At 42.7% G+C, this 22660-nt stretch overlaps 1 protein-coding gene across 4 annotated transcripts; it reads right to left on the bottom strand.

Moving 5' to 3' along the window:
• Positions 1–2144: 2144 nt before the first annotated feature.
• LOC134463083 (uncharacterized) lies at positions 2145–8766 on the bottom strand. 4 transcript variants are annotated; one of them, XM_063216322.1, is made up of 8 exons: positions 8470–8766; positions 6223–6365; positions 6062–6110; positions 5027–5143; positions 4870–4906; positions 4434–4501; positions 4208–4272; positions 2145–2621 (listed from the first exon to the last, which is right to left on the bottom strand). In XM_063216322.1, the coding sequence occupies exons 3-8, from the start codon at positions 6087–6089 to the stop codon at positions 2322–2324; spliced, it is 615 nt and encodes a 204-aa protein (XP_063072392.1). In that variant the 5' UTR covers positions 6090–6110; positions 6223–6365; positions 8470–8766; the 3' UTR covers positions 2145–2321. The 4 variants fall into 4 exon arrangements, with proteins under 4 accessions (XP_063072392.1, XP_063072393.1, XP_063072394.1 ...); XM_063216323.1 differs by having other exon boundaries at positions 8604–8634; XM_063216324.1 differs by lacking the exon at positions 8470–8766 and having other exon boundaries at positions 6223–6372.
• Positions 8767–22660: the final 13894 nt, after the last annotated feature.

The following is a 22660-nucleotide window of genomic DNA, read 5'->3' as shown; positions in this document are numbered from 1 at the left end:
GTACCTGAGACAGTGTACACTTATTAAGTCTTGTACAAAATGAAAAACTGATAATGGTGAGATCTCAACACATGGGTGTAATTGGTGAAGGTGGCACCAAATGCAATTTCTTTCTTTGATTGTTGATGCTATTGTCATAGCATCCTCACATTCCTTTCCACAAAGGATTGAAACTACGCTCCCCCAGTACTGTAGTATATGGTCTATTGTTGAGTTGATATTTGAACTAATAGATATTTTGCTCTTTGCACCTTGTTATCATGTGAGGAGAAGGATATGCAGCGCATGGATTCCACCACTATCTCAGATTATTAACGGGAACATTTTTTATTGCCCCAATAGTTGCAAACGTGATGCAATGGCAGTCATGGGTGAGCGGTTAGGGCGTCAGACTTGCATCCCAGAGGTTGCCGGTTCGACTCCCGACCCGCCAGGTTGGTGGGGGGAGTAATCAACCAGTGCTCTCCCCCATCCTCCTCCATGACTGAGGTACCCTGAGCATGGTACCGTCCCACCGCACTGCTCCCCATGGGGCGCCACTGAGGGCTGCCCCCTTGCACGGGTGAGGCATAAATGGAATTTCGTTGTGTGCAGTGTTCACTTGTGTGCTGTGGAGTGCTGTGCCACAATGACAATGGGAGTTGGAGTTTCCCAATGGGCTTTCACTTTTCACTTTCAATGTCATGTCTGACACTGATATGGCCAATATCAGGGTTTTGTTTCAAGTTATTCAGTGTGTATTAGCATACGCACAGTACTGTATATAATACGTATATATGTCTAATAATACAGTATAACCTATTGGATGTATCTGTGCACAACATGTGTGCAAGAGCCTTTAATTGCAGAAGTAAGACATTAGAAATATCTAAATGTCACCGTATTCTTACTCATCTCTTATAACACTAGTCTTGCAAATTTGATCTAAGGTTTACTAAAATTGTGCTGTGTTTTGTGCAATATTTGTTGATTAGTTAAAGGGATATGCCACTATTTTGGGGCTTAATACAGTTAAAATCGTAGCATGCTACACGGATCCATTGACTTTCACTAGCTTAGCGACATATTCCCTCTTTTAACTTGTCTTAAAGCAAGACAACGCTTAACATGAAAAACAAGACACTTTACCACCTTTATAAACCCTGGCCAACGATTTTAACTGTATTAAGCCCCAAAATGGTGGCATATTCCTTTAATAAAATTGCATACACACATTTGTCACACCTGCAGTATTTCCCCCTCAAATCTCTGCACTCAAATTCAACTGCTCACACAAAACTGTCCAACAGTTTTCCAAACTCACGAGAACTGTATGTATTGGTTTGCAAAAAGTGTCAAAGATGATTAAGTGTGAAAGTGTGAAGTTTCACTAACTTGAGAAGTAGTTGGGAAATATGAGTGCTAGGGCTTACAAAGTACCATATATAACTAATTTCTTTGTAAACTGCTGTAAAACAATCCATGTATTATAAGGTTTCAGCACTTGATTGATTTTAGGCTTTAAAAATATGTTTATAATGTCTGTGAAATTTCCCATGGTATAGTTAAACTCTTTTGAATATAATTTTAATTCTGACTGGATACTAGTAAATAATGTGTAAGGCAAAATATTTATGTAATTGGTTTTAAAATGCATTGAAGGCACGCTGTGTGCTTGCACGTGTGTGTGCATAAATGTGTCTCTCTCCCACACAGCTCAGTGGTGTGTGTGTGTGTGTGTGTGTGTGTGTGTGTGTGTGCGTGCGTGCGTGCGTGCATGCATGTGTCTCTCTCCCACACAGCTCAGTGGTGTGTGTGTGTGTGTGTGTGTGTGTGTGCATTCGTGTGTGTGTGTGTGCGTGTGTGTGTGCGTGTGTGCTGTGTTACACCACACATTGGGGTTGCGGCGTATAGGCTACTGGGACACCACTTCGCAACGGGGCTAATAACTGCTCAATAGCGACTCTCTGTGGTAGCAGGTGTACACTACATCGAGTTGGCTGGCCAGATGCATTTCACTAAAGACATTATCAACAAAATACCCAATGCCTTTTGTATGGTGTAGAATACAAACGTATATTTTTTGTAAATATAAGATTTATTTTATTTTTTAATACAATTTTATTTATAACAGTTTTTTTTACTAAAAAAATAAACATTTCTAAATTACCATTTGTCTTGTTATAATGACTCTTAATATAGTATACAACATAACACAAAAATACAAAGAGGTAACCATGTAGCCTAATCAACATGTAATTAATTGGTCAGAAACAACTCACCAATGTGGCAACCTGTGAAACGTTGGACTGTACACAACAACTACACAACGCGAATGCAGGTCACACATTGTTGGCATAGTCCTCTGTGTTGTCCAGTGCCTTGGCTTTGCTCTGCTTGTGCTCTGTGTCCACCGAGGCGTAGAGGTCCGAGAGGAGGGAGGTGGTTTCCAGGATGTCGGCGGGGTCCTCTGGGTCTGGGGCGCGGGGTATGGTGGTGACGTCGGAGTACTGGACCTGAGGGACGCTGCCGGCGAGGGAGCGGGCGAGGGAGCGGGCCGGGGAACTGCGGCCCGACGCTGGCCGAGTAGTAGGGACCTTCAGCTTCAGGTTGGCGTAGCAGTCCTGGTCACTACTGGTGACCTATGGGATGGGGAGACCGAAAGCACATGAGGCAGTGCAGTGGTGTAGGCTACTTTTTTTATGGTGGGCATACCGTATATTTGAGATTTTTTTGAAGTGGGTATACTGTACATATTTGTGCTATTCTATATAATGGATCAATCAATTTTAAGTGGATATACTGAAATCCCTGAAATTTTGAAGTGGGTATACTCCATATACCTGCGTTCTACGTAGATTACACCACTGAGGCAGTGACATTCTTAGCTGTCTATAATGTCCGATGATGACTCCAAAAGGGTAGGACTTGGGGGAGGGGGAGGGGGAGGGTCAATGTTTTTGGTGTTGGTGCCATCTCATGTTTGAGAGGAATTGTCTTCTGCCTGCACGCATATGCATGTACGCATTCACACACGAATGTGCGCGCGCGCACACACACACACACACACACACACACACACACAGACACACACACACGCACACACACAAATATTCCCAGGGCATCGTCACACCAACCTCATCATCCTCCATAATCAAACCACCGCATTCAACATTTTTTAATAGTTTCAGTTTTTAATATTAAAAGCAGTTCTTAACGTCTTCATGGTATAGTCTGTGTGGAGGTGAAATGTGAAATCAAAAAGCCCTAAACCGAGTCTGCAAAACCACAAGCTGCTTTGGTCCTTGCACTGAGTTTGCACTTTTGCACACTGTAGGGTGCAGAACAAATATCCAGCTTGATTTTTTTTTCATCTACCATTTGTATGCATCTTGTGGTGCTGTTTGGTAGTGAGCTCAGGTAAGACATAGGATAGGAAGGCAACAGCCGAAACGTTTGTCTACACTTCTGCTGCTATGTAAATACAAAATAAAAAAGAAGAAAAGAAGAACCCGAGTGCGATCCACTTTTTCACCTTTCAAGACATAGGATACAAACTAAACTCTTAGTAGGCTGTAGTAAAGCTTCTGGAAGCCTCCCAGTAGTTTTTCTGCACCCAACATACAGTACGTACATTATGATCATTTTATTGAAGCATGCCTTGGATTTACACACATTTTTGGCTGCTCCAGTAAAATTATTATGTAGGTATAACGACAGCAACAATAAATATGTTGAATCATCATGAACATCTGTAACGGGGTCACAGAACGTTGGTATATATATATTTTATAACATTGTAATACAGCATAACAATGGTTTTTTTTTTAATGAAAAGTGATGTTTGTGTGTTGCCATAATTATGGTGGGGAATGTAGTCTACGTATTAATTTCTGTAATAGCTAGTGCTATTGATGCCATTTAAATCTGAAGAAATCGACCGTTCGTTGTAAAAAGAGATCTATCTTAACCCATTGTGTCCAAGAGACACATATACGCTACATTCAGGTTCTTGAGATTTGAGCTGCTTTATTAAAAAATCTGGGTAAATTAGAGCTGAATGAACACATTCTAAGGCAAAACGAGCGTCCTCACTTTTAAATGTAACTCATTTCATGTTTGTATGTGCTTCGGAGGCTGAGATATTAAGGGATTAATAGGCGGAGGGCACCCCTTCCCAAAAAGTGCTTAGGACAAAATGGGTTAATGGTCACAAAATACCACTCACCTTTATGGTACTGCGTGTCTTCTGCGGGGTATTAGACAGGGTGGGGTTGCGTGTTAGCTCAGTTCCTGTGAATCATTGGGTGATGAACAATGTGGATGAATAATGGTGATAAATTATAATTTCAAACACATCATAACATATAAAATGTATAATAATGTGAAATGCATTCTGTATTACTGATTGAAAAAGATGTAAATGTAAGCCCTGTTAAGCGGAGTGGACTTACGGATTGGTGTGTACGTGACGTTTCCATAGATGGGATTATCCTCCATGTCTGTCAGTCGCAGGCTAATACTTTTCCAGATAACACGGCACCACGCAACAAGCAGATCATATAGAGGAAGATAAAAACAGAAGTCTCAATATATAATCAGGGTGCGATTTGTTGAAGAACCAGAAGGGAAGATATGTTTCAGATTTTAAGCATTATCAATGGAGTTACATACAGCCACTATTAAAATCAGAAGGGGGGACAATCCCCCCCATCCCCCCTACAAATCGCACCCTGTATATAATTGTTTTTCTTTGCACTTTTCAAAAAACCCAAAGGAGTTCAACAGTAACACAGATGAGAAAAGCAAGAACATCATCCACATTTTCATGTAGCCAACTGTATATGATTATTTCAGTGTAATATCAGTGTACACTGCCTCCAGACTTACCTCCTTCTGAAGCGAGGTAGAAAACTCTTGCCTTTGGCTAGAAAGAGATGTTGTTTTTATTACAGAATCAGACTGATTTTTTCTGCATTTTGTCTGAGTATCTGAAGGAAACGGGACATTATTATGGCACATTATTCCAATGGTTATTTTTCCTTACCTGTGCACTGTTTGCTAAAACAGCAGAGGATGTTCCAACACAGAGACAAGAGTAATGCTGTGCAAACACCTGCAAACAGCATCCACAGTGTGTACGACCCACACAGCGGCGGAAAACCTGGGGAAGGTGGCACACACTACGTTATAGGGATAACGGCTGCCAACGTGTCCTGATACAAGGAAATAATCCACAAGAGGAAGCCATAGGCTTGAACAGTTTGCGTTCACCAAGGGAATGTATTAATATACAGTGCTGGTAAAGTTGCCTTTTAGGTGATTTTCCACTAGAGATCAGAGAATACAGGTGTTGTAAATGTAAACGAAACAATTAATCTCTTTTCCTGGCCTACTCAATGTTGTGTACATTTTACAATACAATACATTCTATTATTTTACATTACATTACATTACATTTAGCAGACACCTTTGACCAAGGCGACTTACAAGGAAGAAATTCAAACCAGTACAGATTTGAATCGATTCACTACTTCTGTTGATGTTGAGAAAGTTTATTGGCTTCAAAATGAATTAGTCGTCACATCACAATATCAAATATTTTAATTTCATAAGTGTCTAAACGATCGTTGTACACAAAAGTTGTACAACATTTTACATAAAATTAAATTACATTTGTTTTTCACCAGTAGGCCTACTTGTATTTCACAGACATGACAGTGGCACATCCTCACTGACACACCCTTCAAGTGGAGGTTTAAATGGACTTCAAGTGGATCTACTGTTACAGATCATATCCTAAGATGAGTCCACACACACAATCTGTCCTTGTAATAGTCCTGTACTATTTACTGTACTCAGATCAAAGAGACGCTACATTTATTTGTACCATATACTATGAGGCCTATATAAATGCACATTCCTGATGCGTGTTTTCCTTCGAATTTCAGTAACCGAAAACAGCCATGTTGGAACTGTTATGTAATTAACATTAATATTGTGTTATACCAATGTCAGTAGTCTACTACTGTATATTGGTGCTTTTGCCCATACTAAACAATTAAGTAACTGAATAACTTACCTGAATATATACCGCTACAGTTCTCCATGGTGGATCATAAGCCCAGAGCCTGAATATAAAAACACTTCAACAAAACACAACAATTCGTTGGACTGTAGATAATATTGTGTAAAAAGCGGTAAATATCTGATGCTGAACACAAAGTTTAATGTAGCACGTACCTTGTGTGAACAAAGAGATGAGCACTCTACGCCTGTCTCCCAGGCTTCTTCACGTCACGCAGCCTTCGCTGGCAGGATGTCTACACGCCTCCTGCCCCTGCACACGCCAGCAGAGCAATCTGCACAAAAACCACAAGCCAAGCCTACCAAAGAACATCAGCAATGCAAAAAGACAGGAGACAGGAGAGAGAGAGAGAGAGAGAGAGAGAGAGAGAGAGAGAGAGAGAGAGAGAGAGAGAGAGAGAGAGCAGGGCCAGATTATGGATTCCAAAAGGTCTTTCCCCATGTTATAGGGCCATGACATTGATTCATTATTTACTACAGTTTGGCCACAGAGAGACAGAATGCTGAGACTAAAACGCTGTCAAATCCCTCTGCATGCAAAAAGGTACTGTAATGATACAACCAATCAGTGCAACGAATGGATGACTTACATATGACTCTCTTCACAGTGTCAGCATCCATGGCTTTTCACCAAGGTGTTGCCGGCAGTTAACTATATTCTATGTTCTCGAAGGCTGTCGTAGAACTCTAGCATTTTCCAGGAGTTCACTAACACATGCAGACTCTGTGTGTGTGTGGGTGTGTGTGTGGGGGGGGTGCTACGCAGAGACCAAGGGAAGGAAGGGTTTGCGATGCAGAGGGTCTGTGTCATGAGCATAAAATTGGGCTTAAGGAGGTGACCAAAGATGAAATATAACTCAGTGTTGCTTTAATTGTCATAGATGAGACAAGAGGCTTCAGGTCTTGGGCCAAGAAGGCCATGTGTGCAGGTCAGAGGTTGTAAAGGCCAAATTTCTTTCGAATTGCTGTCTATGAGCTGGCTTCCTAGCTGCATGACTTATCACTTCTTTGGAAGTGACAAATGTGGAACTACAGTGTAGGTAAAACAGCTTTAGTGATGCCTTTACGTTGTCACTCACTACGCATAAAACTATGACCCACACCCCCATGACACGTGAGTGCAACACAGAGCATTTTCCACTCATATACACACGCCTACACAGGCGCGCGCACGCACACAAACAGACCCGGACACAGACACAGACACAGACACACACACACACAAATAGATATAGGCCTAATCAAAAAAAGAGGAAGGATGTCAGACTTCATATGGAACATTTCATACATTGGTAGGCCTATCTAATTTTGTAATGGACTTCAGCAGTGCATGAGGTCGGATATGAACCATAGGCCTACATTTGTCGCTAAATCAAGTTTGTGTTCTTCGGCAATTAAAAACAAATAGGCCTATCACAGAAGTTTTCCATTGCAAATAAATAAATAAATACATAAAATAAATAAATAAAGACAGAAAGACAGAAAGAAAGAAAGGGGAATCCAATCCTGTTGGGCTTAGGCCTGGTAGGCCTACGTTATAATTCAAACGCATTCAAATCCTGAGATATTGTATGCAAACATGTATGAGAGCACAAGGTGAGTTAGGCTATCTGACTTCAAGTAACCCGAAGGATCAACTAGATTCTAGGTTCTGTACGAACAGAAGTTTCTGTCAGAGCAGATGCGAATTACACAGAGGAACAGGTGAATCTTTCTAAGGAGGGGGATAAGAAGGGCATGGTCCAGTCGAAACATCTGTCAAGTGTTGGCCGCAACACTATTTAAATCCCCGCCTTCCAGCATTGGCGCTACTCACGCTAGCCTACTCCTCTTTCTCCCATCCAGTCGGCCAGTTGTCGAATGTAGACAACAAGTGCAATTTCTCAGCCGTGCGATTGGAACAGCCAGGGAACCCGGCTCTTCGTGAGGACCCATCGGGGTTAAAGCGACAGGATGCGGGGCACCGATCGCTGCCTGAACACAAGCAAAAGGACTCGGAGAGGTAGGGGAATTCTTTCTCGGTGTTGTGCGAGCAACGATGTCAGATGTCTCTCTCTGCTGATTGCAAACGGCGGAGAGTGGGGCGCATGCGGTAGAGTGCACGTCCGTTAGCCGAGGAAGTAAACAGACTGGTAGGCTACATAAGGTTTGTCAGGTGTTATATTAAAATAACCGGGAAGCACACATTGTTTTTAACATCATTCAAAACTCCATATGTCCACAGGCTAAACGGCATCATACAATATTAGTAGGCTATGATAGATGTTGTGATCATCATAATGTTCATTACAGTTAGTGAACAGGCTAATAGGCTACTGTAACGTGGCAAAACATGGCAGTATCATTGGCATGCTTTGGTTAATTAAACAGTTTTAAAAATATATATATTATTAAGTCACATACATACGCTCAGATATTAATCTCTTTAAAGCCAGACGGGTGTCAGCAAGCTCAGCTCACACTCAGCAGCAACAGGCATTCAATGCCGTCTGGAATGTAGTCTGCTGCCTCGATTTTGCATATTTACATTCGCTTACCTGGTAAATTATGTGGCATTCTTTGGCCTTGTAAGGTTTAAAAACAGCTCGTCAGTCAATGATAAGTTGTGACGCAATGTAACCGAAGCTGTACAGACTTGAGTGCAGGTGTGTATGTACTGTGCGCGCGCGTGAATATTGTTTCTCAGCCAGCTGCAATCGATTCAGACATCTCCAGTCAGACAACAACCTGGACCACCTGAAGAGGTGTTGAAAGGTTTCACAGGATAGGGGACCCCACCCCAAATATGCCCCCTTTCCTATGATGTAATGATAGCATTGAATGACACCAGACTAGACAAAAACAGCCTACCAGTCTCCCAACCAGTGTGGTGCATGGTGGATGTTGTGAGTTGTGCAGCAGGATGTTCGATGGATGCGACAGGTGCAGTACCCTACGCTGATGGATGAAGTGTATAGCCTATGTCAGTAGGATGAAGGTTCGCAGCCTGTTTTGAATGGCCAGGGGGCCAGTCAGTCTGGCGGTTTTGCAGCTTGCCTTTACATATGGACAGCCAGCTTGCTTGTGATGTCAGTGGCAATATGCCGAAGGAATGTAATCATCATCTTCCTTTCCTCATGTCTGTCCCGGATCCGTTCCCTTCCTCCCTCTCTCTCTCTCTCTCTCTCTCTCTCTCTCTCTCTCTCTCTCTCTCTCTCTCTCTCTCTCTCTCTCTCTCTCTCTCTCTCTCTCTCTCTCTCTCTCGCTCGCTCTCTGCCCCGTTATATCTGTGTGAAAGTTCACCTCGGCTCGATGTGCACTGCTCATGCCCAATCCCATTTACGGCTATGGCAGCGGCTGATGTCGGGCAGATTTGTTGTGGCGCTGTGTGGCAGTGTGTCTGGAAGTGCTATGGTTAACTAACGAAATGAAGGAATGTACTACCAACCAAGAGATATGCACCACATATCTATGTAAATATTAATAGTGAATGTTTGGACTTGGGTTAAAAGTGGACGGTTTGTGTAAACAGTCGTCTGGTTGTTTAAATTCCTACATAATGTTTTGTAGTTACTGTGTTATAATAACCACATGATGGGTAGACAGTACCAACTGTCTCCACAAGATGGATATTCTGTGTCTTGCCTCTGGCACCTTGATGGGCATACAGTCTGTGGCAAGAACAGCTTGGGCACAGGAGTGACCCTTAAACTCTCTCTCTCTCTCTCTCTCTCTCTCTCTCTCTCTCTCTCTCTCTCTCTCTCTCTCTCTCTCTCCTGTCCCCTGATCGTTTGACTGGGCTACATGCAGTAAACTATCTCTCTCTCGCTCTCTCTCTCCACACACACACACACACACACACACACACACACACACACACACACACACACACACACACACACACACACACACACACACACACACACACACACACACACAGAGAGAGAGAGAGATCATTTACTGCATGCAGGCCAGTCAATCGATCAATATCGCAAGGCAGAAGCATGTGAACTTGAGTGTCAACATTCAACATGAATATCAGCAGATGTCTTCAGACGTCTTTCAACAGATGCCTGACCAGATGAGGGTGAGGACAGGGCTGTTAAGGATTACTGCCGAACGTATGGCCACTCTACCTACCTACACTATGTGGCCAAACCCACCTAGGTGCTGGTAGCCAAGGCAACATCAGTACTTTTGCGTCACATACTCTTTAAGACACTTTATTGTATTGATCAATTCTTATCAGTGCAGTAGTCCATGTGGAAAGTCACCCAACGGTTTGTTTTTGTAAGAGGGGGAATAAACAATGAACAATCCACAGACAGAAGGCCGGATGGGAATTCATCCTAATCACATGTTGTCCTTTTCACCCTTGACATGAACCGTAGAAGAGGTGAAATACTGTATTGATACCAAGGGGAATGAATGTAATGATGATTACTGTGTAAAATACAGTGCCCTCCATAATTATTGGCACCCCTGGTTGAGATGTGTTTTTTAGCTTCCAATTATTTATTTTTTTTCTAAATAATATGGGACCTTAATGGAAAAAAAAGAGAAAAATCCAACCTTCAATACAAGTGCATTTATTCAGTGGGGAAAAAATCCCACATAAAGAAATAATTATTTGACATCAAATAATGTGTGTCACAATTATTAGCACCCCTGGTGTTAATATTTTGTACAACCCCCTTTTGCCAACAAAACAGCACCTAATCTTCTCCTATAATGTTTCACAAGATGGGAAAAGACAGAAAGAGGGATCTTCAGCCATTCCTCTTTGCAGAATCTCTCTAAATCATCCAGAGACCTGGGTCCTCTCCTCTGTACTCTCCTCTTCAGCTCACCCCACAGGTTCTCAATGGGGTTGAGGTCAGGGGACTGAGATGGCCATGGGAGGAGCTTGATTTTGTGTCTGGTGAACCATTTCTGTGTAGATTTGGCCATATGTTTAGAGTCATTGTCTTGCTGAAAGACCCAGTGACGACCCAGCTTCAGCTTTCGGGCAGAGGGCAACAGATTTTGATTTAAAATGTCCTGGTATTTCAAAGCATTCATGATGCCATGCACCCTAACAAGGTTCCCAGGGCCTTTGGAAGCGAAACAGCCCCACAGCATCACTGACCCACCCCCATACTTCACAGTGGGGTATGAGGTGCTTTTCAGCATGCGCATCTTTCGTGGTACGCCAGACCCACTTAGAGTGTTTGTTGCCAAAAAGCTCAATCTTGGTCTCATCTGACCAAAGCACACGGTCCCAGTTGAAGCCCCAATACCGCTTGGCGAACTCCAGACGCTTGCGTTTATGATTGTGAGTGAGGAAAGGTTTTCTCCGTGCATGCCTCCCAAACAGCTTGTTGGCGTGTAGACAGCGCCTGATGGTTGATTTGGAGACTTTGTGACCCCAGGATGCTACCATTTGTTGTAATTCTGTAACAGTGAGCTTTGGAGATCTTTTGATTTCTCTTACCATCCTCCTCACTGTGCGTGGTGGCAAAATAAACTTGGGTCCTCGTCCAGGCTTGTTTACCACTGTTCCAGTTGTTTTGAACTTCTTAATTATTCCTCTCACAGTGGATATGGGCAGCTGCAGTTGAGTGGCAATCTTCTTGTAGCCTCTGCCTGACCTGTGAAGGTCGACGCACATCTGCCTCACTTGTATGCTGTGTTCCTTTGTCTTTCCCATGTTTAAGAGTGGATAAGAGAAATGGCCTCGGTGTCACGTCATATTTAAACCCCAGGGAAACAGGAAGTGATGAATTACTAATTAAATGTTCCTACATACTCTGGTAAACTTTGTAAACTACTGTAGAAATGACAGAAATGCTTCAATTATATTTATTTCCTGGGAATTGTTAAGGGTGCCAATAATTGTGGAACAGGTGATTTAATGAAAAATAATTATTTTTTAGTCAGGGATTTTTTTTATTTTCTTACAATTCATTTGAGTTGAAGGCTACATTTCCCTACAATTTTCAGTGTGACAGTATTCTTCTGCAATAAACACTGAATTTATTTTAAGGCTTTTAACACATCTCAACCAGGGGTGCCAATAATTATGGAGGGCACTGTAATTTGGCGTGTTGTCACTTAGCCCGTCATGTCACGTTTTTATGACATGAGAGAACAACGTTACATGAAAAGGACCAATCAATATATGAATGCAGCTTTTCTACTCACATTCCTGTCAGCAAAAATGGGATGAGGTGCAACATATATATAAAAATAATTATCATTCTATGCATTCTCCTATTTATCCAATATCAATTGTATTATGATTGCTGTAATATGATTGCTGTCTCCTGATACTGACCAATTAATTGAAGGAAGCTGGAGTGAAGCCTGCAAGTCAGTCTCAACATATTTATTTCTATCACATGCTGGCTTTCTCACCCTGGTGTGGCCATCACTAGAGTTCTTGTTGTGCCCTGATATGACTGTCACACCACCGAGACTATCTGTTGTGTATGTAGCGTAGTGTGAGGTCATCAGAGGCCATCAGACACAGTCATGTGAAACATGATTGCATAAGAGGGACCCCCAGAGCAGTTGACCCGGTCAATGAACCCCATACAATACATACAATTGTGAAAGCACAACTGGATAGTAATGGTGGGGTGGCGGAACAATGGGGAACACTTATGATGGGCTAGACCCGAAACGCTTGTCCCTTGTCTGACGGTTTTATTTACTTTTTTCGGCTTTGTTTAATACAGTTTTTGATTTTGCATTCAGCTCCAGTGTGCGACTCCTTTCTTCCTTTTCGAAAGCCCAACTGGGAAATTCAAACTCCCATTGTCAATGTGACACAGCACTCCACAGCACACAAGTAAACACTGCACACTGCGAAATTGCATTTATGCCTCACCCGTGCAAGTGGGCAGCCCCCAATGGCACCTGAAAGGGAGCAGTGCGGTGGGACGGTACCATGCTCATGGTAACTCAATCATGGAGGAGAATGGGGGAGAGCACTGGTTAATTACTCCCCCACTAACCTGGCGGGTCGGGACTCAGGAGTCGAACCGGCAACCTTTAGGCTACAAGTCTGACGCACTAACCGCTTACCCATGACTAGGGCTGGGAAAAATAATAGAATTAATCGATAATCGATCGATATAATTTAAAATTCACATAATCGATTCAAAGGGCACAAAATTGTTTTTTTTTCTTTTTCTTTTTTTTCTTTTTGTTTCATTTAGGTCTATGGAAAATACCTAGTAGGTATTAGTCAATTAGACCTCGGCCTACTTATTACAAATTAGCTGTTAACACTGTCAAGCCACAGCCCTTTGACATAAAACTAGACAGCCTGTGCAGTCGCCTTCGACTGCTTAAGGTATATCCCCGAAACGCGACGCTTCCAGTCCCCCATCATTCCTACCACGCCCGTCCACCATTTTGTAAACGTATATGATACATACAGACATGACATGACGTGCATAGGCTTCAAACCAAACGACTATTGTGAAAATGAAGCAAAAAATGGGGCAAATGGTAATACTGTTTTAATGGTTCAGTGGATATACCACATTAGGTACAGTGTAATAACCAGTGTAACAATATTTATTACAATGTAATACCAGTGTAACAGCGCCATTTTTTAACTTAAATCATGTGTTTGTGCGTAAGTGGTATTACACTAACTTATATTACATGGTATTGCATACTGTTACACTCGTTATTACACTGTACCTGATATTGCATATTGTTACACTGGTATTACACTAGTATTACATGGTATTAAATATTGTTACATTGGTTATTACACTGTACCTAATATGGTAGATTCACTGAAATGGTGAACCATTAAAATAAGGTGTTACCGGGCAAATCAATCCTCCCAGTCAGAAGTTATGGGCCAAATGAAAATTCCGCCATTTTGAAAGTGTTGTCTTCCAAACTGGAATCAGTTCATGAACCTACCCTAGAGCATTCACACACAAAATCTGGGACAAATCCATCCACCCGGTCAGTAGTTATGGGCCAAACAATAATTCGGCCATCTTGAATTCAGCCATCTTGAAAGTGTTGACCTCAAAACTCGAATCAGTTCATGAACCTACCCTAGAGCATTCACACACCAAATCTGGGACAAATCCATCCACCCGGTCAGAAGTTATGGACCAAACAAAAATTCGGCCATCTTGAATTCAGCCATCTTGAAAGTGTTGACCTCCAAACTCGAATCAGTTCATGAACCTACCCTAGAGCATTCACACACAAAATCTGGGACAAATCCATCCACCCGGTCAGTAGTTATGGGCCAAACAATAATTCGGCCATCTTGAAAGTGTTGACCTCCAAACTCGAATCAGTTCATGAACCTACCCTAGAGCATTCACACACCAAATCTGGGACAAATCCATCCACCCAGTCAGAAGTTATGGACCAAACAAAAATTCGGCCATCTTGAATTCAGCCATCTTGAAAGTGTTGACCTCCCAACTCGAAGCAGTTCATGAACCTACCCTAGAGCATTCACACACCAAATCTGGGACAAATCCATCCACCCGGTCAGAAGTTATGGACCAAACAAAAATTCGGCCATCTTGAATTCAGCCATCTTGAAAGTGTTGACCTCCAAACTCGAATCAGTTCATGAACCTGCCCTAGAGCATACACCCAAAAAATCTGGGACAAATCCAAACATCCGTTCAAAAGTTATCGCGTTAACACGAAAGACCTTACGCGGCGGCGGCGGCCGCGATTTGGGGGAAATCCTTGCACCAAGAAGGGAACGGATTGAATCCATTCAGAATGAATCGAATCGAATCGATCGAATCGATACAGGAACATGGCTGACTTCCTAACCGCTTACCCATGACTGCCCTGTGTGACTCGCATCAGCTCGGTTCTCCATTGGGAAGGCAGTGTGATGTTGTGACGAGTTGATGCGCTCTGATCTCAAACTGATCTGCTCTTGTCCAGGCACTGCTGGAAATGCAACTCACACACAATTCTCTTGGCATTTTTTTGTGCATTCATTTTCACTTTTGCATTCACTTTCAGTGACTGTTGCAGATCTGATAGTGTAGAGACAGTTTGAGAATAGGAGAAAATACAAAAAAATGTTGTCTGAGTTCCATTACACTTTGAAAATGGCATGTATTTTGCTTAGTACCTACTTTAAAAATGAATGTATATATTTTCTTTATTTATTTTTTTTGCTGGGACGCTCTGTACATAAATTCCTGTTTGAGAGAGGGGAGCAATATCCCATGGATATTATCCTGTGGATAATACCACCATCCTTCTCTGAAGGATTTGCACTTCTATAGGAGCAAGACAAGATGTCCTCATACTAATCTCCTGTCACCCACCCATTATGTAATCAATTACATGACAGAGGGCTTTTTTGTTCCATAAAGCAATAGCATAATTTAAATATGTGTATATTTGTGTGGCGCAGGCCCTGTTGAAGTTTGTGGCTTATGGGGCCAATGTAATGGGTCAGACAATTTTGCCAAGGTCTCCTAACAAATCACTCCTTTAAATTGGGCTAGGCCTAGATATGTAGTTTCAAATACATTTCAATGCAAATAGCCTAGTGCAAATAGCACACGACTGTGTGTGTGTGTGTGTGTGTGTGTGTGTGTGTGTGTGTGCGCGCGCGCGTGCGTGTACGTCGTACACGCACGCGCGCACACACACACACACACACACACACACACACACACACACGCGCACACACACACACACACACGTATACAATTTAACAGATTTTGCTTTAGCTGATTTAATTTAAACTTGAATTAAAATAATTACGTAATTATTGTAATTATTATAATTATGTGATTAATAACACCTTAATACCGTCCTAGTTTATAGTTTATTTGGTTTAGTTCAGCAGGGACCATGCACAAAAGACATTGTTTACAAAAGTAAAAAGATGGCTTGTGCCAGATCATAGCTATATAGCTAATTTACATCTGCAGTCCCTGGACAGGTAAAACAAAAATAAAATACAGTACATATACACATATACATAAGAACAGCCATAGGCCAAATAGGTGCATACCGACTGTGACTCCTCCCAAGGCACAACAAGACGCAGGTTTTCTTTAACGGGTTTTATTCTTTGGGTCATCTTCTTAAACCTCCCAAAAACCGTGAAAACTAAAACACACAATACAAAGCATTAGAATGGCGGCAGCTAAAACGCTACACAAACCAGACTGTAAAGAATGAATAAACAAAATGACAAACAAAACAAACCTCGTTGGCTGCGTGCCTAAATTTTAAGTTAAGTCCTTGGTGACTTAGGTCCTTGTCCTTGACAGTTGTGAAGTTGAGTTAAACGTCCTTATTGACAACTTTAACGAGAGCGCTGATCTTCGTGGCTACTTCTTGAAGTGGTAATGTCTTTTCTGCCGTTTAGCTGGCAACGTTAGGGGTCTTACGTCACACGCACGCAGATTGAGGTTATCAAAATAAAAGTTTGCTCTTAAAATACAGGTAAGTATTACACAAACAAAGAAATAAAAATCATTATAGACATATTAAAACCTTTGCATGAAAAACACTTATAAAATAGTGCTTGCAACCGTTACACTCCCACCAAATCACACCATACTTAAATGTGGGATTTCTGAATTTCTCAACAAAACTGTTGCAAGTCAAAAGTGAACCTTGAACCATGAACTGTAAAATTTACGTACTCTACTCTGTCTCAAGTAGTGTGATGACCTTAGGTTTACCTTAGTGTCATGTGTTGTGTTGCAAACTAATAGTGACCTTTCTCACCCTGCCGTCTGATGATGGGAAGACTTCGTAGACTCTGGCTAGCTTCCACTCGTTGCTGGGGTCTTCATCATCCTGCAGGAGCACAATGTCATCCACCATTGGATTTCTTCTATCCTTCTGCCATTTTGCTCTTTGTTGTCCCGGTGGAGGAAGAATGACTGGGTGTCTAATGTGCGGGTGTACCACGGCTTGACTTGAGCGCCCGCCCACTCTCAGGACTCCATCTTCATTCAATATCGGATTCAACTTGGTGCGTCTGTGGTGTTTTGTCTTTGTATTTCCTTTTTCTTTCAGGTCTTTTATCTCAACGGAGAATGCTTCTTCTTGAACCGGTTTGGCGATGGTAAGTTCTGCTTCCTTTCTTTCTTGTAATCTTCTTTCTTTCTTGGTTCCTTCCTTCACACCTTTGTGTACTTGGATCGGTCTCTTCAGTCTGGCGACTGTTTGGTGGTGCAATGATGACTTGTCTTCCTTTGCCCTTGGGTTCACCATTGTAGCCTTGCGAAGTTCAGGATCATCATCTTTCACCTCTCCCACCATGCTTTCTCTGTGCTGTAGTTCTTGCTGGCACTGCTTGCTGCTTTTGAGCTGCTCTGCTGTCATCCCTCTAGAGGCATATTCGGCTGGATTGACCTCGGCCGCTCTTTGAGATCCGTTTTCTCTCATGGACAGGTGTTTGATGTCATCCTGAGCAATGGGATCATCTTCTCCGGCTCTTTCTGGTAAGTGTGGCTCGTGGATCTTGGTGGTGTCTGACGGAGGGATTTCTTTGATCTTGCATCTGTTCGTGTGATGAACTTCAGCCTTCAGGTCGACAGGAGAATCGGTGTCTTGTGAGACTCGCATGGTGACTATGCGGTGACTGATGCTGACGGGGTCTTCAAATTCCACACAGGTCTTGCCATGGCCTACGATACTCCACCCCAGGTCAGTACGTTGCGCGAAGGGCTGGTTGGCTTCACCAGTCACGACTTCTCTTGGGAGTAAGGCTTGTGAGCAGTTGTAGCCAATGAGAAGGCCGACTTCACAGCTCTGCAGAGGTGCGATGTGTTCTCTCAGGTGCTCTAGGTGGGACCAAGCCTCAGCAGTTTGTTTGGTGGGGATGTGGGGTCTGTTGGCGGGAATGAAGTTGCGCGTGTAGGATGGCGGTAAGGCTATGCTTTTGTTCGACCTAAAGCCTCGGACCTGCAGGTTCTTCACTCTTTCAGACTGCATTACTGTGGTGGAAGTCAGAGTTGAGAGCTTTAACTTGACTTGGTCTTTCTCTGTGTCTAGAGCAGCTGCAACTTCACTGAGTACGAATGTTGTGTCACTCTGTGAGTCCAGCAGGGCGTAAACGAGCACCTCTTCTGATGGATGAGTCGCAGATGAGAGCCACACAGGAACTATTGCAGCTGTTTGCACACCATGTTCATGTTGGATAACTCTGTGTGAAGTAGAGGCTGTGATGGTTTCTTCATCCTGTTCAGCTTGACTGTCTTGACTTTGTTGGACTTGTGTCTTTCGCTCTCCTCTGTCTCTTTCTTCATGCAGGCATGTAGGGTGACGCTTCTTGCAAGTGTTACAGACACTCCTATTGCTGCAAGTGTTAGAGTAATGGCCTACTTCAAGACAACCGAAACACAGCTTCTCGCTTTGGATGAACTTGACTCTGTCTGCGACTTCTTCCTCCGAGAGCTTCCTGCATACATGTAAGGTGTGGCCGGTTTTCTTGCAGAACAGACATGCTTTGGCAGCCTGCTCATTGGAACTTGTGGTTAGAGTCTTTGCTTCAACGTTAAGCTGCTTCTGCTTGTTGCTTGCTGGTTGCTTTGCCCTTTCTGCTTCATCTTGCTTCAGCGAATGCAGGGATGTGACTGGGTTGCAGGCGATCTTTGCTTCTCTTGAGAGGAACTTGACGAACTGACTGAAGCTTGGGAACTTGCCATTCTCTTCTTCCATGTCCATGACTTTCCGGTTCCATCTAGCGGTTAGCCAGTCAGGTAACTTTGCAAGAAGCTTCCTGTTTTCATTGCAGTCGTTCAGGATCTCCAGTGCCTTGACATGTAACATGGCAGCTTCACAACTGCGAAGAAAGTCGGCAAAGTCTCTGAGCTCAGTGTTGTCTTTGTCTCCAATCCTGGGCCATGCGTGAAGCTTATCTCGGTATGCTTTAGCGATGGTGAATGGGCTTCCATACCTCTCCTCCAACAGCTCCCATGCAGCAGCATATGCTGACTCGGTTCCAAGAAGGAAGTAGCCATCGAGTGCATTCCTGGCTTGTCCGCTCACATACCTGCGGAGGTAGTATATTTTCTCCCTTTCTCTGATGTTTTTCTGGTCGATCAACGTTTCAAATGACAACTTCCAGTCGCTGTACCTTAACGGATCACCCGAGAATATTGCTGGTTCTGGAACAGGTATACGAGTTGCACTCATTGCATCAGACAGGATTTTGATGAGCTCTAGTGTGCTTGGATTAGCTGACGTAGCTGTTGGTTGCGAGGCTTGAGGTGCAGATGCCTGAGGACCTCTCACAGGAAGCGATGGCTGACGAACTGAAGCTTGAGGTGTAGACGCCTGAGGACCTCTCACAGGAAGTGATGGCTGACGAACTGCTACCAGGACATCTTGTGACTCTTCATGGATATTTAGCCCTTGTTTGTACACTTCACATTTTGCTCGCGCAGCATTGAACTCTTTGACTGTTTCTAGATTTAGAATTTTTAGTCGCTTTTCTTCCAGCTTGGCTTTGATTTCAGCTGCCTCTTCCTCTCTTTTGATCCTCCACTGAATTTCTTCCTGTTCCTTCTGTTGGCGTCGCTTCATGTCTTCTATCTCTTGAGCTGCTATCTTCCTCTTAGCTTCTGCCTCCAGATGCTGCAATTCCAACTGTTCTCTTTGTTGTTCTTCCAACACTTCCAGAACGGCTTGGCTTGCGGCAGCCTCTGCGACAGCTTCTTGGTGCTTCAAGGAAGATGCATGTGAGCGCTCTGAGGGACCCTTCAGGAAGGAAGTGACAGAGTCCAATTCACTTAGAGTGGAGTTCCAAAGAGAGCCAGCTTCCGGCCAATCTGGCTCATCTTCATGTGGGCGCTTCCCGTCTAGGTAAGCCGTGACCTTGGCAACGATGAAATCTGAAACTTGTGTGCAGATGTCTACTCTTCGACGCGTGTCTTGGTCTGGAGTTGAGACTCTGCGCAGGTCTTCATAGACACGGTGAACATCTCCTGAAAGGCCCTTGACATCATGAAGGATATCTTGCAGTAGACACTCTGAAAACGCTTCTATTGTCTCTGATAGTGCCTTCTTGGAGAGTTTTACATTTGTTCGCCATTTGTTGTAAGTGTAATTGAATCTTTGTTGGAGTGTTTTAATTTTCTCCTCTTGCATAGCTTTTCCCTTCTCTGTCAGGGTACGGGTACGCTCGCTGTGTCTCTGCGGCTGTTCTTCTTCTGCTGGCTGGGATTCTGCTGGCCTTGCATCATCCATTGGAAGACGTTCAGGGACTTCACTTCCATCACCAGCTTGCCCTACCTGAAGTGTTAACTCACTAAACTCTGCCATAGCTAGCCTGTAGTGAATGTAAACTGAATTGTCAACTTAAATACTTAGTGTAAATAAAGAATGTATACGCACTGTATGCTGTACTATGTGAATGTAAATAAAGTGTATGTAAATGTAAACACCTACTCTGATGTGTCTTGCGTCGTTAAGCTGCAATAAAATAATGTATGCTGAAATACTTCAATAATTAAAAATGCTCTGCACTCTTCTTCTGACTACTAATGCACTAAAATGGCTCAATATTCATAAATAAACCCAAATATAGCATTAAATTAAAAATCAGAAGGCAAATAAGCTTCAATGTTAATTACCAAAAATACCTTTTAAAATGGCAGGTGAGGTCTTCCGTATGAAATACTTTCAAAACTTAAAACAAAAGCATAAACAGAAATATGTACATATTTAACCTTAACTTCAATCATGAGCTTCAGTAAGCTTAACCTTAAATGCAGACTCAAATGTAAACAAGACAGGAATAGCATCATTGCAACACAACACACCATGAAATCAGCATCACTTAGCTTAAACCTTTGAAAAGAATCCTTGAAAAGACGTTTCTTGCATGTGCCCTTTAAGTCCACTCTTGTTAGTGTTCTTCTTGGTGGCTTCGCCTTGAAACAGTCTCTGATTCAGTTCGTGGCTTTCCTTTCGACAGTCTATTCGAGAGTTCGTGTGTGCGTTTCACTTATCTGCGTGTCCCCGAACGCTGCAGTGTTCCATGCCCACGACCTGGGCGCGTGATCGACGAGCTTGAGAACAACGGCTGCGATGAACACTGATGACTGGACACGAGCAGGCTGCGTGGTCTTGCTTCGCGCCCGTCTTGGGAAAGCTTCACCTCCGACGCCGATGAACAGTCCCGAGTTTTCACTGTGACTCCTCCCAAGGCACAACAAGACGCAGGTTTTCTTTAACGGGTTTTATTCTTTGGGTCATCTTCTTAAACCTCCCAAAAACCGTGAAAACTAAAACACACAATACAAAGCATTAGAATGGCGGCAGCTAAAACGCTACACAACCAGACAGTTATAAATGAATAAACAAAATGACAAACAAAACAAACCTCGTTGGCTGCGTGCCTAAATTTTAAGTTAAGTCCTTGGTGACTTAGGTCCTTGTCCTTGACAGTTGTGAAGTTGAGTTAAACGTCCTTATTGACAACTTTAACGAGAGCGCTGATCTTCGTGGCTACTTCTTGAAGTGGTAATGTCTTTTCTGCCGTTTAGCTGGCAACGTTAGGGGTCTTACGTCACACGCACGCAGATTGAGGTTATCAAAATAAAAGTTTGCTCTTAAAATACAGGTAAGTATTACACAAACAAAGAAATAAAAATCATTATAGAGATATTAAAACCTTTGCATGAAAAACACTTATAAAATAGTGCTTGCAACCGTTACACCGACAGAGGGATTGCAAAATAGTCTTACAACAGCAAATAGAAAAATGGGAGGCCAAAACAAGTCTCTAAAGGTTCCAATAGCACATAGCAATAGTACAGTAAGCGAGGATTTTATATGACCTCCTCCCCATGAACTCAACATTTTAAAGTGCTGTTCTCCAGAACTGTTCTGCCCTTACAGTAATTTAAGCACCACATGGAATCAACATGCCTGCTGTTATATCAAGCAGCCTCTGGGTGGCAGTGTTTGTCTGTTTTTGGCAGTAAATGGCTGTCGTTTTTAGAAGTTGGCCTCATACTGTACTTGAAGTTCCTTGAAACCTTACACTTATGCATCATCAGTATGTTGTTTTTGTCTTGTGTCTCTGGGTAAGGCAACCTTGTTGCTGAGAGTGTATAACAGAATTGAAAAGCTTCTTTTAAACATTGTTTTTCTCACACCGAGAGACAAGCTTTAGAGACAAACTCTCACAGTGCGTGTGTGTTGCAAAGTCATTTAGGAGAGATGGAAAATCGTCTCTTTTCATAAATTTATTTTGCTTACTGGCTAGCAAACTTGTCTGTCCTATCAAACTTGGGAGGAACCCCCCCCCCCCCCCTTCTGCCAGCATTGTATGGTACACCGTTGGGCACCATTTACCATTTACCATTGAAGTTGTTCCTGAGTAAAATTTTGGAATAAAAATCAATGTAATTTCTTTTCTCTTGTTGTAAAAGCATACCATGTGAGGTGCAATATTTCCTTTGGAAACAGTTGTCGCACACTGGACTTAAATGCATTTTTTTTTCCGTAAACAGTTTGGCTTATAGGCATCAGGGTAATTTCTCCTAAATGTAATTGATGTAATAAAAAGATTCATAGTTTTCTTTATGTAGATGTCATCTGTAAATTGATTCAGCTCAGCTGTCTCAATGGACATGTA

This window comes from Engraulis encrasicolus, chromosome 14 (assembly GCF_034702125.1).
Source record: "Engraulis encrasicolus isolate BLACKSEA-1 chromosome 14, IST_EnEncr_1.0, whole genome shotgun sequence".
NCBI classification, from domain to species: domain Eukaryota; kingdom Metazoa; phylum Chordata; class Actinopteri; order Clupeiformes; family Engraulidae; genus Engraulis; species Engraulis encrasicolus.
The sequence above is the reverse complement of the archived record's forward strand: the minus strand, read 5'-3'. Positions and strand labels throughout refer to the sequence as shown.

Excerpts from the sequence above, each read along its gene's own strand:
- LOC134463083 (XM_063216322.1), bottom strand. The coding sequence starts at position 6,089 with ATGGAGAACTGTAGCGGTATATATTCAG. Across the intron at positions 5,144-6,061 it reads CTGTAGCGGTATATATTCAG|GTTTTCCGCCGCTGTGTGGG; the intron begins GTAAGTTATTCA and ends CACCTTCCCCAG. Across the intron at positions 2,622-4,207 it reads AGACACGCAGTACCATAAAG|GTCACCAGTAGTGACCAGGA; the intron begins GTGAGTGGTATT and ends CCCATCCCATAG.